At 44.6% G+C, this 19,389-nt stretch overlaps 1 protein-coding gene across 1 annotated transcript in view; it reads right to left on the bottom strand.

Annotated features, from left to right (window-relative positions):
- The window catches only part of LOC126458321 (probable cytochrome P450 6a13), a 103,121-nt gene extending 86,915 nt beyond the window's left edge, over positions 1-16,206 (bottom strand). The window contains exon 1 of the mRNA XM_050095275.1: positions 15,549-16,206. Within this exon, the coding sequence (XP_049951232.1) occupies positions 15,549-15,874 (326 nt within the window). The 5' untranslated portion in view covers positions 15,875-16,206. The remainder of the gene's footprint in view (positions 1-15,548) is intronic.
- Between the last annotated feature and the right edge of the window lie 3,183 nt (positions 16,207-19,389).

Genomic DNA, 19,389 nt, shown 5'->3' with positions numbered 1-19,389 from the left:
AGGTCGGTGTCAAAAAAATATTTTCGCATTTGGAGTAGAAAGTTGGTGATTGGAATTTCGTGAGAACATTCCGTCGCAATTCTTTTAATGATATCCAGCCCAAGTCCCGTATCATTTCAGTGACACTCTCTCCCATATTTCGCGATAATACAAAACGTGCTGCCCTTCTTTGAACTTTTTCGATGTACTCCGTCAGAGCTATCTGGTAAGGATCCCCCACCACGTAGCAGTATTATAAAGGAGGACGGACAAGCGTAGTGTAGGCAGTTACCTTAGTAGATCTCTTACATTTTCTAACAGTCCTACCAATAAAACGGAGTCTTTGGTTAGCCTTACCCACAACATTTTCTGTGTGTTCCTTCCAATTTAAGTTGGTCGTAATTATAATTCCTACGTATTTAGTTGAATTTACAGCCTTTAGATTCGACTGATTTATCGTGTAACCGAAGTTTAACGAATTCCTTTTATCACTCATGTGGATGACCTCAAACTTTTCATTATTTAGGGTCATCGTTAGACCGCCCTACTGTCAGAATCATATTTTTAAAAATTTCCAGAGACGTGCATAATCAGTGTTCCGTTCATTACTTCCAGTATCGTGTGTACAACTAAAGTACATTCTGGATGCTGACCGGTTTCTGTTGGCATTCACTGTTTACAGAACAACAGTAACGAATAGTCAATAGTGCTCAATTCTTCGGCTGAAAGGTAATGACTAAATGACTAATTGAGTCTGCCAATTTGGTTTAACCATTGACAATTCCGTGAGAAAAAACCTCTAGTACCCATCCCATCATCAGTCTGAAAACTTGTATAATGTAACTTTTGCACGCCTCATCTGAATATGAGCCTCAGAAGGTTCGAGAAAATATTTCGTTAGTGATTAGTAGCAGCTATCAGATATATATTTCATTTATCATGCTGACCAAATACCAAAACCTACCCATTATTTTCAGCCTGCCACATACATCCACTTTTTAGCTCCTTCAGCATCACCTGATTTAATTCGATTACCTTTCATTTTCTGCACATTACTCTTACACGTGTCACCTTTTTACATTTTATCCAAAACTCTACCCGTTCCATTCACCTGCTCTTTCAATCCTTTACGTCTCTTACAAAATTCAAATGACATCGACAAATCCTAAAGCATTTATTTTCTCTCCCCGAATTTAACTCCTAATTTCTCACTGTTTCCTTCATAGCCGTTTATTTGCACAGATCAAATAACATGGAGGATGGATTATTACAACCGTGTCTCATTCCGTCCTCAATTATTACCTTTCTTTCACGTCCCCCAACTCTTTCAACTGCGGCATAGTTTCTCTGCTAGTTGTAGATAACCTACCACTCGCTCTATTTTATCCCTGCTGAGGTATGGTGCTTTAATTACAACATGAAAACAAACGACCCTAAAAGGAAGTTGATGGTCTCTGAGGAAAAAGGAAAAAACGAAGCCCGAATAGATGTATATGATAAGTTGTTTAAAGTTGACTCATTTACTTATTGAGGGAGCAATATCAACTGAGATGGAAGAAAGAAAGAGGGTTTAAGTAACAAAACTGCTCCTGCGAACAGAGTAAAAATGAGAGAGTATTATGTTCGGCAAATAGCAGCCTTTGAATCGGTAAAAGATTTCTGAAAGCATATGTTTGGAGAATGGAAGTGCGTACTGTAAGATCTAGGATCTGGGTGCTAAGAAAAGGAAACAACTATATTCACTTGAGATGCGCGTTTAAGACGCATCCTGAAAGTCCAGTGGAGTGATCACATCCCAAATGTTGAAGACCTTACAAGAGAGAAGAGGAATTTATTGAACATCATTACAAAGGGTTTAAACTACTGTTCATATCTCAAACAATATCCACTCTTTCTGACAATGAAACGCGAAGGCATGTTTACTTCACTTAACTTCTCTCTATTATCTCGATGCGTTTGGGACAACTCTAAGCACTCATCAAGAATGCTCGTCAAGAATGTTCTCAGCTCAGAAAAGTGTGGTCAGACTGGTCTATGGTATCAGGAGGGATAGGAAGCCAGTGTGCACTCCGTGTGCATACCGGGGGGAGTCATTCCGTATGTGCAAAGGGTGCTTCCGGATGCCATGAAGAGTACAGAGTGCAGCCAACTGCAGGTGGTGGCTCATGTCAGTACCAATGATTGGTACCAATCATGTGTGTCGCTTTGGACTGGAGGAGATTCTCTCTGCTTTCGGGTGGCTAGCGGAAATGGTAAAGACTGCCAGTCTTGCTTGCGAGATTAAGGCGGAGTTCACCATCTGCAGCATCGTCGATAGAACCCACTATGGTCCTTTCGTGCATAGCCGAGGGTCTGAATCAGAGGATCAGGCGGTTCTGTGACCGTGTAGGCTGCAGATTACTTGATTTGAGCCATCGGGTGGTGGGTTTCCTGGTTCCGCTTAATAGGTCAGGAGTCCACTGCACACAGGATGCGGCTACACGGGTAGCGGGGCCTGTGTGGAAGGGACTGACAGTTTTTTAGGTTAGAGGGTCCCAGGGAACCACAGAAAGAGCGTCCGTCTAAAAGTGGATAGGTAAAACACAGTAAGGTAGTTGCAGAAACGATCGGTATCGTAGTTATAAATTACCGTAGCTGTGTTGGGAAAGAACCAGAGCTCCAAGCCCTAATAGAAAGCACTAAAGCTCAAATAGTTGTAGGTACAGAGAGCTGGCTAAAGCCGCAAGTAAGTTCAGCCGAAATTTTTTCGAACGACCTAACAGTGTTCAGAAAGAATAGAGTAAATATAGTTGGTGGTGGAATATTTATTGCTGTCAGAAGTATTTGCTTCGTAGTAAAATTGAAGTAGATAGTTCCTGCGAAATAGTATTGATACAGGTTATACTTGACAATAGGACTGAACCATTAATTGGATCGTTTTACCGACCCCGAATTGGAAGAAATAGTTGCTGAACAGTTCCAAGGAAACTCATTCCAGATAGATACCCCACTCATACAGTTATAGTCGGTGGTGTCTTTAATCTACCTTCGATAGGCTAGAAAAATTATACGTTTAAAGGCGGCGGCAGGTATAAAACGTCATCCGAAATTGTACTGAATGCTTGCTTAGAAAATTATTTTGAACAATTAGTTCATGAGCCCAGTCGAAGCGTAAATACACTCCTGGAAATTGAAATAAGAACACAGTGAATTCATTGTCCCAGGAAGGGGAAACTTTATTGACACATTCCTGGGGTCAGATACATCACATGATCACACTGACAGAACCACAGGCACATAGACACAGGCAACAGAGCATGCACAATGTCGGCACTAGTACAGTGTATATCCACCTTTCGCAGCAATGCAGGCTGCTATTCTCCCATGGAGACGATCGTAGAGATGCTGGATGTAGTCCTGTGGAACGGCTTGCCATGCCATTTCCACCTGGCGCCTCAGTTGGACCAGCGTTCGTGCTGGACGTGCAGACCGCGTGAGACGACGCTTCATCCAGTCCCAAACATGCTCAATGGGGGACAGATTCGGAGATCTTGCTGGCCAGGGTAGTTGACTTACATCTACATCTATACTCCGCGAGCCACCTTACACCTTCTAGAGCACGTTGGGTGGCACGGGATACATGCGGACGTGCATTGTCCTGTTGGAACAGCAAGTTCCCTTGCCGGTCTAGGAATGGTAGAACGATGGGTTCGATGACGGTTTGGATGTACCGTGCACTATTCAGTGTCCCCTCGACGATCACCAGTGGTGTACGGCCAGTGTAGGAGATCGCTCCCCACACCATGATGCCGGGTGTTGGCCCTGTGTGCCTCGGTCGTATGCAGTCCTGATTGTGGCGCTCACCTGCACGGCGCCAAACACGCATACGACCATCATTGGCACCAAGGCAGAAGCGACTCTCATCGCTGAAGACGACACGTCTCCATTCGTCCCTCCATTCACGCCTGTCGCGACACCACTGGAGGCGGGCTGCACGATGTTGGGGCGTGAGCGGAAGACGGCCTAACGGTGTGCGGGACCGTAGCCCAGCTTCATGGAGACGGTTGCGAATGGTCCTCGCCGATACCCCAGGAGCAACAGTGTCCCTAATTTGCTGGGAAGTGGCGGTGCGGTCCCCTACGGCACTGCGTAGGATCCTACGGTCTTGGCGTGCATCCGTGCGTCGCTGCGGTCCGGTCCCAGGTCGACGGGCACGTGCACCTTCCGCCGACCACTGGCGACAACATCGATGTACTGTGGAGACCTCACGCCCCACGTGTTGAGCAATTCGGCGGTACGACCACCCGGCCTCCCGCATGCCCACTATACGCCCTCGCTCAAAGTCCGTCAACTGCACATACGGTTCACGTCCACGCTGTCGCGGCATGCTACCAGTGTTAAAGACTGCGATGGAGCTCCGTATACCACGGCAAACTGGCTGACACTGACGGCGGCGGTGCACAAATGCTGCGCAGCTAGCGCCATTCGACGGCCAACACCGCGGTTCCTCGTGTGTCCGCTGTGCCGTGCGTGTGATCATGGCTTGTACAGCCCTCTCGCAGTGTCCGGAGCAAGTATGGTGGGTCTGACACACCGATGTCAATGTGTTCTTTTTTCCATTTCCAGGAGTGCAGTTGCAGAAGGATACTTGACCTCTTAGCAACAAATAATCCTGGACAAATAGTGAGTATCGTGGCGAATACAGTATTAGCCACCACAAGGCAGTTGCTACTAGGCTGAAAACCGTAACATCGACAATCATAAAATAGAAACGCAAAGTATATCTATTTTAAAAAGTTGTTAAAAATGCTCTTAACGCCGTTTTAAGAGACAGTCTTCACTCCTTCCGATCTGATCATGTAAGCGTAGAAAAGTTGTGGAATGATTTCAGAGACAGAAATTGAGAGATATATACCACATAAATTAATAAGTAATGGTACTGATTCCCCATGGTACACAAAGCGGGTCAGATCGCAGCGTAAAAAGCATACCAAATTTAAAAGAACGCAAAATCGTCAAGACTGGCAATTTTTTGCAGAAGTTCGAAATATTGCGCGTATTTCAATGCGAGATGTTTTTAATAATTTCCACAACGAAATTCTGTCTCGAAATCTGGCAGAAAACCCAAATATATTTTGGTCATACATAAAGCACACCAGTGGCAAGATGTAATCAATACCTTCACTGCGCGGTAACAACGGTGAAGTCACTGATGACAGTGCCACTAAAGCAGAGATATTAAACACGGTTCCCCGAAACTCCTTCACCAAAGAAGACGAAGTAAATATTCCTGAATTCCAATCAAGAACACCTGCCAAGATGAGAAACGTAGAAGTAGATATCCTCGGTGTAACAAAGCAGCTTAAATCACTTAACAAAGGCAAGGCCTCCGGCCCAGATTGTGTACCAGTCAGGTTCCTCTCAGAGTATGCTGATACAATAGCTCCATATGTAGCAACTTTATACAACCGCTCTCTCACAGAATGATCCGTACCTAAAGACTGGAAAATTGTTCAAGTCACACCAATACCCAAAAAAGGAAGTAGGAGTTATCCGCTGAATTACAGGCCCATATCACTAGCGTCGATTTGCAGTAGGGTTTTGGAACATTTACTGTATTCGAACATTATGAAGTACCTCGAAGAAAACGATTTATTGACACATGGTCACCACGGATTCAGAAAATATCGTTCTTGCGGAACACAGCTATCTCTTCATATTCATGAAGTAATGAGTACTACCGAGAGGGGATGTCAAATTAATTCCATATTTTTAAATTTCCAGAAGGCTTTCGACACAGTTCCTCACAAGCGTCTTCTAACCAAACTGCATGCCTATGGAATATAGTCTCAGTTCTGCGACTGGATTCGTGATTCCCTGTCAGAAAGGTCACAGTTCGTAGTAATGGTCATCCAATAAAACAGAAGTAAAATCCAGCTTTGCACAAGTAAGCGCTATAGGCCCTCTATTGTTCCTGATCTATATTAACGACATAGGAGTCAATCTGAGTAGCCGTCTTAGATTGTTTGCAGATGATACTGTCATTTAGGATATGGTAAAGTCATCAGATAACTAAAAATTATTGCAAGCTGATTTAGGTAAGATATCTGTATGGTGCGAAAAGTGGCTATTGACGCTGAATAAAGAAAAGTGTGAAGTTATTCACACGAGAACCAAAAGAAAACCGCTAAATTTCGATTACGCAAATCTGAAGGCTGTAAATTCAACTAAATACTTAGGGATTACACTTACAAATAACCTAAACTGGGATGATCATATAGATAATGTTGTGTGTAGAGCAAACCAAAGACTGCGATTCATTGACAGAACAATGAGAACGTGCAACAGGTCTACTAAAGAAACTGCTTGCACCACGCTTGTTCGCCCTATTCTGGAGTATTGCTGTGCTGTGTGGATCCGCATCAGGTGGGACACGGATGACATCGAAAAAGTACAACGAAGGGCAGCTCATTTTGTATTATAGCGAAATAGTGGAGATAGTGCCACAGACATGATACGTGAATTGGATAGGCAATCATTGAAACGAAGGTGTTTTTCGTTGCGACGGGATCATCTCATGAAATTTCAATCACCAGTTTTCTCCTCCGATTGCGAAAACATTCTTTTGGCTCCCACTTACATAAGGAGAAATGATCATCACGATAAAATAAATCAGGGCTCACACATAAAAATTTAAGTGCACGTTTTTCATGCGCCATTCGAGGGTGGAATGGTAGATATATAGCTTGACGGTGGTTCACTGAACCCTCTGCCAGGCACTTTATTGTGAATAACAGAGTAATCACATAGATGTAGATCAGTTCGCGAGTTTCCTGCAGGCCGTTGCTCAGGTGTCCCGGAGTGCTAACTCTGTCATCCTCGTCCGTATGTGCCACCATGCAATTTGTAGTTGACACTTTTGACATTTTGAGAAGGAACTACAACATTCATTCAGTGAACGAAAGGCATAAAAATAATATGGACTTGTATAATACACTCCAGGAAAAAATTAGTACACCTGTACAGACGACGTCTATTTTGATCCGATGGCCATTTGCCACCTAGGGAATAGTAGATAAATTGATAATGATTTGAACGTCGTACGCCGACCGATAACTGGCATAGCTATGAGAGCGCCACCTGTGTCTATCCTATAACAGGGAATGCTCACAGCCAGAAGGCTCAGTGTGGTGCAAATGTGTAAAGCAAGGAGGCAACCATGCCACGGAGGCACACTCGTCCTTCCTACAGCCAACTGACTTGAGTTTCAAAGGGGTCAAACTGTGGCCTTCCGAATGGCAGGATGGTCCTTTCGGAGAATTGCAACACACAACTCTAGTTCACCCCTGGTGTGTATGAAGGTGTACGAACCAGCGCCCGAGAGGTCTAGATGTTTTTAGACCCGTTCTTCCGCCGTTCTTGCAACCGGAAGGTGATATGTTGTTCCAACAATGCTGCCCATACACTGTTTGTCAAACTCAAAGTGCTCTGTCAGAAATGCATCAACTACCCTGGCCACCACAATCTCCGGACATGTCTCGAATCGAGTACGTGTTGGATATGATTTGACGAGAAGTGACTCGTATAATTTCTCAACCAACAACACCTACAGCACTACATGAACAATTCGAATAGGGGTGGCATAACATACCCCAGGACAGTATTCGATATCTGTACGACCACTGGATGCCAGAGTCATCGCCTGCATTGGCGCTGGTGGAGTCTACACCACGTACTGATACCGGTGTTTCAGTATGGGTCGATATCTGTTACCTTAGAAACGCTTGTTCTATTGATCTGTAAACGTAATAGTTTCACGTAATCCATGTGCACTGTTGTAGCAATAAACATTGAATGAATTGGAAACCTCTAAAGAGGCGTACCAATTTTCTTTTTCGGCAGTGTACATTGGTGTGTAAAACTTAAGGGTGAAAGTAACTTCCGCATGATGTGTCACTGCCAAGTACCATACACTACTGGCCATTAAAATTGCTACACCGAGAAGATGACGTGCTACAGACGCGAAATTTAACCGACAGGAAGAAGATGCTTTAATATGCAAATGATTAGCTTTTCAGAGCATTCACATAAGGTTGGCGCCGGTGGCGACACCTACAACGTACTGACATGAGGAAAGTTTCCAACCGATTTCTCATACACAAACAGCAACTGACCGGCGTTGCCTGGTGAAACGTTGTTGGTTGGTTGGTTTGGGGGAAGAGACCAAACAGCGAGGTCATCGGTCTCATCGGATTAGGGAAGGATGGAGAAGGAAGTCGGCCGCTCCCTTTCAAAGGAACCATCCCGGCATCTGCCTGGAGTGATTTAGGGAAATCACGGAAAACCTAAATCAGGATGGCCGGACGCGGGATTGAACCGTCGTCCTCCCGAATGCGAGTCCAGTGTGCTACGAAACGTTGTTGAGATGCCTCGTGTAAGGAGGAGAAATGCGTATCATCACGTTTCCGACTTTGATAAAGGTCGGATTGTAGCCTAACGCGATTGCGGTTTATCGTATCGCGACATAGCTACTCGCGTTGGTCGAGATCCAATGACTGTTAGCAGAATATGTAATCGGTGGGCTCCGGGGGGGGGGGGGGGGGGGGGGGGTAATACGGAACGCCGAGCTGGATCCCAACGACCTCGTATCACTAGCAGTCGAGATGACAGGCATCTTATCCGCATGGCTGTAACGGATCGTGCAGCCACGTCTCGATCGTTGAGTCAACAGATGCGGACGTCTGCAAGACAACAATCATCTGCACGAACAGTTCGACGACGTTTGTAGCAGCATGGGCTATCAGCTCGGAGACCATGGCTGCGGTTACCCTTGACGCTGTATCACAGACAGGAGCGCCTGCAATGGTGTACTCAACGTCGAACCTGGGTGCACGAATGGCAAAACGTCATCTTTTCGGATGAATCCAGGTTCTATTTACAGCACCATGATGGTCACATCCGTTGTTTGGCGACATCGCGGTGAACATACATTGGAAGCGTGTATTCGTCTTCGCCATACTAGCGTATCACTCGGCGTGATGGTATGGGCTGCCATTGGTTGCACGTCTCGGTCACCTCTTGTTCGCATTGACGGCACTTTGAACAGTGGACGTTACATTTCAGATGTGTTACGACCCATGGCTCTACCCTTCATTCGATCCCTGGGAAACCCCACATTTCAGCAGGATAATGCACGACCGCATGTTGCAGGTCCTGTACGGGCCTTTCTGGATACAGAAAATGTTCGACTGCTGCCCTGGCCAGCACATTCTCCAGATCTCTCACGAATTGAAAAGTCTGGCTCGTCACAATACGCCAGCACTACTCTTGATGAACTGTCGTATCGTGTTGAAGCTGCATGGGCAGCTGTACCTGTACACGCCATCCAAGCTCTGTTTCACTCAATTCCCAGCCGTATCAAGGCCGTTATTACTGTTAGAGGTGGTTGTGCTGGGTACTGATTTCTCAGGATCTATGCACCCAAACTGCGTGAAAATGTAATCACATGTCAGTTCTAGTATACTATATTTGTCCAATGAATACCCGTTTATCATCTGCATTTCTTCTTGGTGTAGCAATTTTAATGGCCAGTAGTGTAGCTCCATGAAACTTGGATCACACAAAGGAAGAACTACTACAGTATGGTGCAGAAGGTTACTGAAAGAAATCCCCAATGAAAGGAATAGAAATGAAAATTTCATACAAAGACAATGATAACATGGAAGACACTGCGATTTATGATGGACCCCTGGACATTTCAAAAGGCGGGACATATTCCTTAATAGGATGTATGAGCACCACCGGCGGCAATGCGTGCCCAGCAACGCGCTCTCACACTGGCCACAAGTTTGTTAAGTAGCTTTAGTGGTAGGGTCCCATTGCTCCACCGGCGGGGTTGGCAAATGTTAGGAGATCGCTTGCGCACGTGAACGTGCTGCAATATGTCTCACCAGCACATCCCATACGTGTTAGATAAGATTTAAGTCGGGGGGACGGGCGGGCGAGTCCATTCGTCGAATATCCCGTCGTTTCAGGAGTTCCTGCAATTGCGCTGTTCGATGCAGTCCTGCATTGTCACGCGTAAAAATGAGGGCCGAATGCTGCCCGAAAAGACGCACATGGGGAAGGAGTACAGCAGGAAGGCACAGACCGCGGCACGCGGCCCACGTGATCTGATGGCGACCCGCCCTTAAGACTTCGGTCATGTAACTTTTTCTCTTTTTACTCATCTTCATTTCGGCTCGAAAAATATGGAGTGTACAGATATATAACTTGAGGTAAGGAACATGCGATCATAGAAGCCAGCTTAAGGAGTTATGGAAGTAAACTTGTATACCGCCTTGTCTAGCATTACTGTTTTCCAGCTTATTTACAACTAACATGCCTACAAGTTCGTAAGTACTGTGCTGTTTATTTTCCGGGTGATCAAAATCAATATGTCCACCATCGTTCCTCAACAACAGCTGTAGTCGAGGAATAATGTTGTGAACAGCACTGTAAAGCATGTCCGGAGTCATGGTGAGGCACTGACGTCGGATGTTGTCTTTCAGCATCCCTAGAGATGTCGGTCGATCACGATACACTTCCGTGCGGTTCTAGGCGCTACAATCTGGAACCGCGAGACCGCTACGGCCGCAGGTTCGAATCCTGCCTCGGGCATGGATGTGTGTGATGTCCTTAGGTTAGTTAGGTTTAAGTAGTTCTAAGTTATAGGGGACTGATGACCTCAGAAGTTGAGTCCCACAGTAATCAGAGCCATATTTTGAACGATACACTTGCGACTTCAAGTAACCCCAAAGCCAATAATCGCACGGACTGAGGTCTGGGGACCTGGGAGGCCAAGCATGACGAAAGTGGCGGCTGAGCACACGATCATCACCAAACGACTCGCGCAAGAGATCTTTCACGCGTCTAGCAATATGGGGTGTTTTTTTTTTTTTGTTCTAATAAAACCTCATGTCATTCCAAGCGTGTGTGTCAATTTTTACCTCTCTATCTACATTGTTCCGTGGTTTATTAAGTTTTCAAATTTATACTAACTTTTTAATCACTTTCTTTATTTCCTTTAAGGAAACAAGGAGAACGAGCCTGGTTACTAGGAAGTTATGATCCAGGTTTTGTTTACATTACTCTGTTGTATCGTATTTACATTGTCCTAGGAAAGAAAGTGTTATGAATCAACGACAGACCCAGTCAAAGACGTACAGTACAATTCGATGGAGTAGTACCTGTAGAGTTACGCAGAACTCATTGACATGAACTCTGTATATGGGGAAGTAAGTTGCAGTGCTCTTGCCGTTGAACGGTTTTACAGGGAACGATTTCTCTCGATCGAGGAATGCGGGAATCTGGTTCATTGGACAGAAGAAACGAGGGACCTGGCGACATGAGGACCACTCACACACCCGATTTTGAAGACGAGGTGCTGGACTTGTTGCAGCAGTACTCGTCGTATTGCACGTGAAATGGGCGTTGCACATACTAGTGTGTGGCGAGTACTCCACGAACAGCAGTTACACCCACATCACCCTCAACGAGTTCATGGAATGCTTGTGCCTGACTTTGCACCAAGGGTCGCACTAGGTCAGGGTTTTATCGTGATGGTATCTCGAACAGCAGGAACAGCCCTGTATGGAATGAGGTAAACCCTCGCGCTATAGTAGGGTCACACCATCAAGTACTTTTTTCTGTGAATATCTAGGCCGGAATTGTAGGCGTCATTCTCATTGGACCATATCTTCTACCTGGCCTTCTGACTGGCCCTCTGTTCTTCAGGTTCGTGCAAAGCCACCTGAGTTGTTGAAGAACGTACCCTTGGCTGTTCGTGAGAGGATCTGGGTACAACATGACGGTGCACCGCCTCATTTCAGTGTGGATGTCCGAAACCATCTCAATGCTGTATTTCCGAGAACTGTATTGGAAGGGGAGATCCTATTCCATGGCCTTTGAGTTCACCTGATTTGAATCCCCTTCACTTTTTCCTATGGGGATACCTATAGTCACTTGTGTATGAGACCCCCAGTGGATACGGAGATGGAATAAGTTACCAGAACTGTAGCTGCCTGTGATGTGCTGCGAAATATACCAGTGATATTTGTCAGGGTGCTTGAGAATCTTGTTCGCCGATGTCACGCTTGCATTGAGGTTGACGGCCGTCAGTTGCAGCACATTTTGTAAGATACAGTACAAATGGTACGTTCATTGAGTCAATGGTGGTATTTGTAGTTAACTGTAACTAATGTAAATAAAAAAGTACACAGTAATGTGATTTGATTCCTACTATCTCCCTAAGCTGGTTTCTTGACCCCGAGCTCCATACTTCAAATTCTTCAGTGGATTCAAATGGTTGAAATGGCACTGAGGACTGTGGGACTAAAATTCTGAGGTCATCAGTCCCCTAGAACTTAGAACTACTTAAACCTAACGAACCTAAGGACATCACACACATCCATGCCCGAGGCAGGACTCGAACCTGCGACCGTAGCGGTCGCGCTGTTCCCCACTGTAGCGCCTATAACCGCTTGGCCACTCCGGCTGGCTGTTCAGTGGAGCATCCTCTATGTCAAGTTAAATTTTTACACGCTGTTAAGGAAGCACTCTGTGAAACTTAGTTCTTTTGTGTCCAATCTAGCAAGCACTGTGGCAGAGAAGACCCCAACTCGGAATAATGAGTTATTCCCTTACGAAGTTATTCTTGAACTTGCAACTCTTAGGTAGTTACACCGAGGGGTTTTCGGCCCACGGTACTAGCAAGTCTATAGACCTCCTCGAGCACATTGCTACAATTAGAGTGACTAGAGTGTGCGCTGTGTTCAAAATTTGAAGGTAAGTCAGCCCTTTGCAACATTATGCCCCTCACGTCATAACAGCTGGGCCACCAAAGCATTCATGTTCTAAAATTTTGGACGTACCATGATAAACTGTCGAACAAGACGTTTTAGTGGCGCACGTCTTGCGGTGTGGGGAGGCATAATATTGACTGGGTGTACTGACTCACCACCGATCAACGTTATTGTGACACTGTACTCCTTTCCCATATGCTCAGGGGTGAATTCAGCCCAGAGTGCATTTTTATTGATGACAAGTTTCTTAAACAAATTTCATCGAGCTATGGTACTTGGCAGTACATGTCATACGAAAGTTACTTTCGTCCTTAAGTTTTGCACAGAGCACAGTGCACTTCTTTAAATACTATACAGAAAGATGTGCATTATTCACAAGGTTTCATTTTAAGTAGGCTTTCAGCAGAATGGTGAAAAGTGAATCCAAGTTGAAAGGTTTGTACCATTTTCTACAGTAGTTGCTCACAATAGTTGAGAACTTTTATCAGTAATATGTTATTTATTCGTATAGTCTCACAATTTTTTTTGTTTTATCACACAGCGTTCTGTGAACTAAAAATGGCTCTGAGCACTATGGGACTTAACATCTGTGGACATCAGTCCCCTAGAACTTAGAACTACTTAAACCTAACTAACCTAAGGACATCACCCACATCCATGCCCGAGGCAGGATTCGAACCTGCGACCGTAGCAGTCACGCGGCTTCTGTGAACTATGCACTGACGTTCCTCGAGGATCTAGCTTCGGCTATGATGGACCCACGAAAATGATAAATTAAACAAATAAAACTGAGAAGAGAAGGAGACGTAACTGCCAAAATTGACGGGTGCGTCAGTAGAGGTGAACGACTTGTCGGACGGCGTGATAAGAGAAAAAGGGAGTCGATGTGGAAGACATAAGGATGTTTAGCAGAGTTCTGGAAGACTTGCAAAGAAGTAATGATGAAAGAACAGATAACATTCCTTCGGAATTTCTAAAGTCATTGGGGGGAAGTGGCGAATAAAGTTTCTGGAGTCTATGAGACTGTAAATATACCACCCAACTTTCGGAAAAATATCATATACACATTACCGAGAATATCAAGCGTACATAAGTGCGAAAACTGCCGTACAATAAACTTATAAGCCCATGCATGTTAGCTGCTGACGGTAGTAATATATAGAAAAATAGAAAATAAAATTGAGGGTGTTACATAACAATCAGTTTTGCTTTAAGAAAGGTAAAGGCACCAGAGAGCCAGTTCTCACTGTGTTTGATAATGGAAGCAAGACTGAAGAAAAATCAAGATAAGTTCATAGGATTTGTCGATCTTGAAAAAGAGTTCGACAGTGCATTGTGAAATGGTGTAAGATGTTCGAAGTTCTGAGAAAAACAGGAATAAACTACAGAGAAAGACGTGTCATACACAACATGTATACACAATACGTACAAGAACCAAGAGGAAACAATATGGCTGGAAGACCAAAACCGAAGCACGCGTATTAAAAAGGGTGTATGACAGGGATGCAGTCTTTCGCTGCTACTGTTCAGTCTACACACCGAAGTAGCAATAACGGAAATAAAAGAGGGATTCAAAAGTGAGATTAAAATGCAGACCGAAAGGATATCAATGATAAGATTTGTTGATGGCATTGCTATCGTCAGTGAAAGTGAAGAAGAATTAATGAATATACTAAATGGAATGGACAGCTTAATGATTGTAGAGTATGGAGTGAGAGTAAACTGGAAAAAGACAAAAGTAATGAGGAGTAGCATAAATGAGACCAGCGATGAACTTAATATCAACTGGGAACCTCGAACTAGACGAAGTTAAGGAATTCAGCTCGGATGGGATGAATCAAAGAGGACAAAAAAAGCAGGTTTGCACAGGCAAAGAGGACATCTCTAGTCAAAACAGGTCTTCTATTATCAAATATAGGCCTTAATCTGCAGAAAACATTTTTGAGTATTTAAGTTAGGAGCACAGTATTGTGCAGTATTTAATCAAGGATTGTAGGAAAACCGTAAAAATCTATTCTGGTCTCTATTGCTGTCTTTTCCTTCCCGTTGTTTCATGTCCAATCTCCTAGTTATTTAAAACGGTCTACTTTAGATATTGTGTTGTTACATTTTTTGAGCCTTTGAGGTACATTACTGATGCGTATTTCTTTTTTTTTCGAATTACGTTTGCAATACTACCGGAAAAGAAGAGAAACGAATCGAAGCGTTTGAGATGTGGTTTTGGAAGGCTTTTGAAAGTTAACTGAGCAGATAAGGAGTGAAGAGGTTCTCCGCAGAATCGGCGAAGAAAGGAACTTGTTGAAAACACTGACAAGAAGAAGCGACTTGATGACGGGACGTGTGTTAAGATACCAGCATATTACTTCGATGGTACAAGAGGGAGCTATAGAAACTAAAAATTGCAAGGGAAGACAGATTTTAACACGTCCAGCAAATAACTGAGGAGGCAAGGTGCACGTGATACTCCGAGATGTAGAGGATAGCACAAGAGACGAATAGCTGGTGGGCCGCATCGAAGCAATGATTATAAAACCAATGTTGGTGGAAAGAGAACCAGAGAAAGTTAAAAACTGAAGCACATAGCTCAAATTGTGAAGGCTATGAAGGAGTAGGCAGAAAAGACTGTAGGTCTGCTACCATCGATACTGTTGGCAACCAGGCTGCTTCCAACCAATTCAGTAAACGAGGAGTAGGAAAGTAACGTTTATGTCGACTGAACGTGATGTGCAGAAGTAAATTTTTACTCACCTGTCGCTGAAATGCGAGAAATCAGTAACGAGAATCCGGTTGATGAGGCTGACATCTCTTAAGATAATACACGGCGTCATCATCATGTAAAATCCCCCAAAAGGCTTTCCGTCCAGCTGGTGGTACAGCGTCTGCAGCATAGCAGAGAACGACTCCGTGGCGAAGAGAACACGACGGGTGTCTCCGAAGAACAGCTCGGGGCGCGTGCCCGGCACTCCGAGTCTCTTCCAGTAGTTGTTCACCGACCAGAGGTAAGCGTAAAACAGGGCAGCGACGACGGCTACAAGGGCCAAGCTCACCCAAGTAACAATTACAGCACTCAACATTCTCGTGCTGAATGTTTTTTTCGTCGCACTGCACTGGATCTCGAATTTAGAGTGTCACACGCTACCGGCGAGGAGAAAACATAACATTTGTCCGTCACACGCGACTTCTGACAAAGCCTGGGTGTCACTGATGTGCATGATGTCATGCTTCCGTGAAGCTGTTCGTAGCGAAGGTTTTGTTATACTGAATGAAGCACGGAAACGTCCCGGAAAGTTCTCGTAGCACAACGCGGTCAGCCACTTCCCAACGCGACCACTCTCCATCTACGAGTCAGCGGCACTATTCGACTGAGCAGGAAGTGTGATTTGCGTACCGTGCACAGCTGCTCACCGGGTAGACTGCACGCATGTCCACCAGCCAACTGCTCGCCTCCTTTACAAGTGTCGGCTGCTTGCGCCTATTTACTCGATGCTATGACGCACGCGAGAGGCGGCGCAGTCCCACTCTGGATGACCTTGTGTAGTCGCTTAACGAGCACCGACGTAGGACGCTATCAAGGATCTCTGAAATCATATGGTTGGAAAGTACACGGTCGTAGGGACTTTGGAAAAAATGTAATTGAAGCTTACGCGCGAATAGCGCTTTATATTCTGAACTCACACTCAATGACGTATCTCGGCCGACCGCTGTGACCGAGCGGTTCTAAGCGCTTCAGTCCGGAACCGCGCTGCTGCTACGGTTGCAGGTTCTAATCCTGCCTCGGGCTTGGATGTGTGTGATGTCATTAGGTTATTTAGGTTTAAGTAGTTCTATGTCTAGGGGATTGGTGACGTCAGATGATAAGTCCCATAGTGCTTAGTGCCATTTTTTTTTGACGTATCTCGAACAGAATGACCTCCCTGACAAACAAATCACAAATCGCACTTTTCTCACATGATCTCCTAAGAGTTATGGATCGAGGCAGTCATGCAGATGCGGTTTCTCTCGATTTCCGAAAAGCATTTGACTCACAAGGGGAGGCAACGACGTTGGGATCGCGGATTTACTTCAAACTTTGTACAATTTTAGCAAGTCATTAAAACAACATAATGTCGGAGTAGTAAGGTACACTACTACTCTGAAGAAAATCGAAAGAGAAGTTTTCGTGTTTATTATGTAACTCATGTAACTGTGCGAAGGTGTCTTCCGGAGGAAGTGACTGTAGCCAAGGCCGGCACGATAGATCAGCGTGTTCGGTCAGAGGGTTAGCTGCCATCTGTAATAATAATAATAATAATAATAATAATAATAAAAGAAAAATGAATGAATCAACGAAGAACCTGAACGGATGTCATCGGAAGTCCGCCCCAAAACAAATACAACGACCCCTGACGAACAAAATGAGATAAAAAAGCTTGTTCGGTCAGAGGGTTAGATGCCCTCTGCAATAAAAAACCTCAGTGAATGGATCAACGGTGAACTTGAAGGAGTGTCATGAAATGTCCGCGACGTCCGCTCCGCACAAATACAACAAACAATAACGAACAAATTGAGATTAAAAAAGGAAAGGAAGTGGTTAATTTTCGCACTTTGCAAGAGGATTGTGGAGGAGGCAAGGGTTAGAATCCTACCTACGTTGACTTTTTAAACTGTATTTTTTTCATCACAGGTCCCATTATTTAATTTATATGGCATCTGAGAGGTAATATAATGAAAAAAAAACACGTGCATTTTCATGAAGTTGTAGTGAATATTGACTTTTTACTGTTTCCAGTTAAATTTTCAAGGACGAGGGACAGGCTTGGAAAGCTCAAGTCAAACCTCGATAAATAATAATGCTAATGGCGTTCTTCACAATGAAAAATGGCTCTGAGCACTATGGGACTTAACATCTGAGGTCATCCGTCCCCTAGAACTTAGAACTACTGAAACCTAACTAACGTAAGGACATCACACACATACATGCCCGAGGCAGGATTCGAACCTGCGACCGTAGCAGTAGTGCGGTTCCAGCCTGAAGCGCCTAGAACCGCTCGGCCACAGCGGCCGGCTGTTCACAATCAGTAATGTTGTAGGTCACAACAGTAATGTACAATTACTCGTCGGATGTGCTCTCGACTCACACGTTGCACGATGGTAGTTGTCAAACATGGGATAACATTTACTGAAACTTCATGTAAATACACTGGTGATGATGATGTTCGGTTGTGGGGCGCTCAACATCGTAGTCATCAGCGCCGTACAAGTTCCAGATCTTTCCATTTCCAGTCTCGGCGCTAACCGAACGACGATGAGGTGATGAGTATAACACAAACACTCAGTCCCCGGGCGGAGAAGATGCGCGACCCGGCCGGGAACCAAGTGCCAATTGGCAGTTGATGGTTCGAGTGCTGACACATCATCTGCGTGTCCAGTTACGCTGGCAACTGATGCGATATATATAGGGATCATATCAACCCGCTCCACATCAACTACAGCCTGAAGATGGCGCACTGAAGCGCTGAAACTGGTTGAAACAAAATAATATCAAATCATAAGGACGGCTTTAGGTGTTTCATTTTGTCACAATAGTAAACGGCCGTCGTCCCATACACTTCCTGCCAAGAGGATGGGCATACAAAAACTTCATACGGGTTTGTCTTACGTAGCTCGAACGCTAACCACTTGACCAAAATTAAGTCTAACGTCAGAAAGTTAGGCACGGTTACATAAGACACTTAAGAGACGCGTAAAACTTCTCTTGCGATTTTATCGGAACTGACAGAGTTATGTGCCTTACAACTTGTGCATTATGTTGTTTTCATTGTCCACAAAATTTGTACAAAGTTTGAAGAAAATCTGCAATCCCAACGTTGTTGCCTCCCCTTGTCATTAACACACCTACACTTTTTAACCAAAGTGCGATCGTATGGGGTATAAGGCGAAATTTGTCACTAAATTAAGAATTTACTGGTAGGGAGGACGTAGCATATTATCTTGAATGCAGATTCATCGACAGATGTGCGCCTAATTTCCTTTGCACAAGGGAAGTGTGTTGGATCTCTTGCTGTTCCTGTTGTATATTAATGACCTTTCAGACAATATTGATAGTAAACAACATGATTTTCGCTGATGATGCAGTTGTCTCAAGAAGTACTGTCTGAAAGAAGCTGCACATTCTGTCGTATCTTCATCAGATTTTAAAGTGGTGCAAGGATTGGCAATTTACCTCAAAAGTTCAGATATGTAAAAATTGTAAAAATTGTGCACGGAAAAAAAACTGCCGCGAAAGATTTAAAATGGCGCAAACTCTGTTGCAGAGTGAAAATTCATTCTAGATACAATTCCGCAGGAGGTGGCTAAAACATGTCTCCGCAGTACCCGTTCCTTCTTTCTTTCTTTACCCGGAAGGTACCCAGGAGAAGTTCCGTGAAATTCGAGAGGTATAAGGTGAGGTACTGGTGGAAACTGAGCTGTGAGGACAGGTCGTGAGTTGTGCTTGCGTAGTTCAGTTAGCAGAGCACTTGCCCGCGAAAGGCAAAAGTCACAGGTCCGAGTCCTGGTGCGCCACACAATTCTTATTTGCCACAAAAGACTCAGTTCAGCGCACACTCCG

The sequence above is a fragment of the Schistocerca serialis genome, chromosome 2 (assembly GCF_023864345.2).
Source record: "Schistocerca serialis cubense isolate TAMUIC-IGC-003099 chromosome 2, iqSchSeri2.2, whole genome shotgun sequence".
Lineage (NCBI taxonomy): Eukaryota > Metazoa > Arthropoda > Insecta > Orthoptera > Acrididae > Schistocerca > Schistocerca serialis.
Note: the sequence above shows the minus strand (reverse complement) of the source record. Positions and strands in the feature narration are given on the sequence as shown.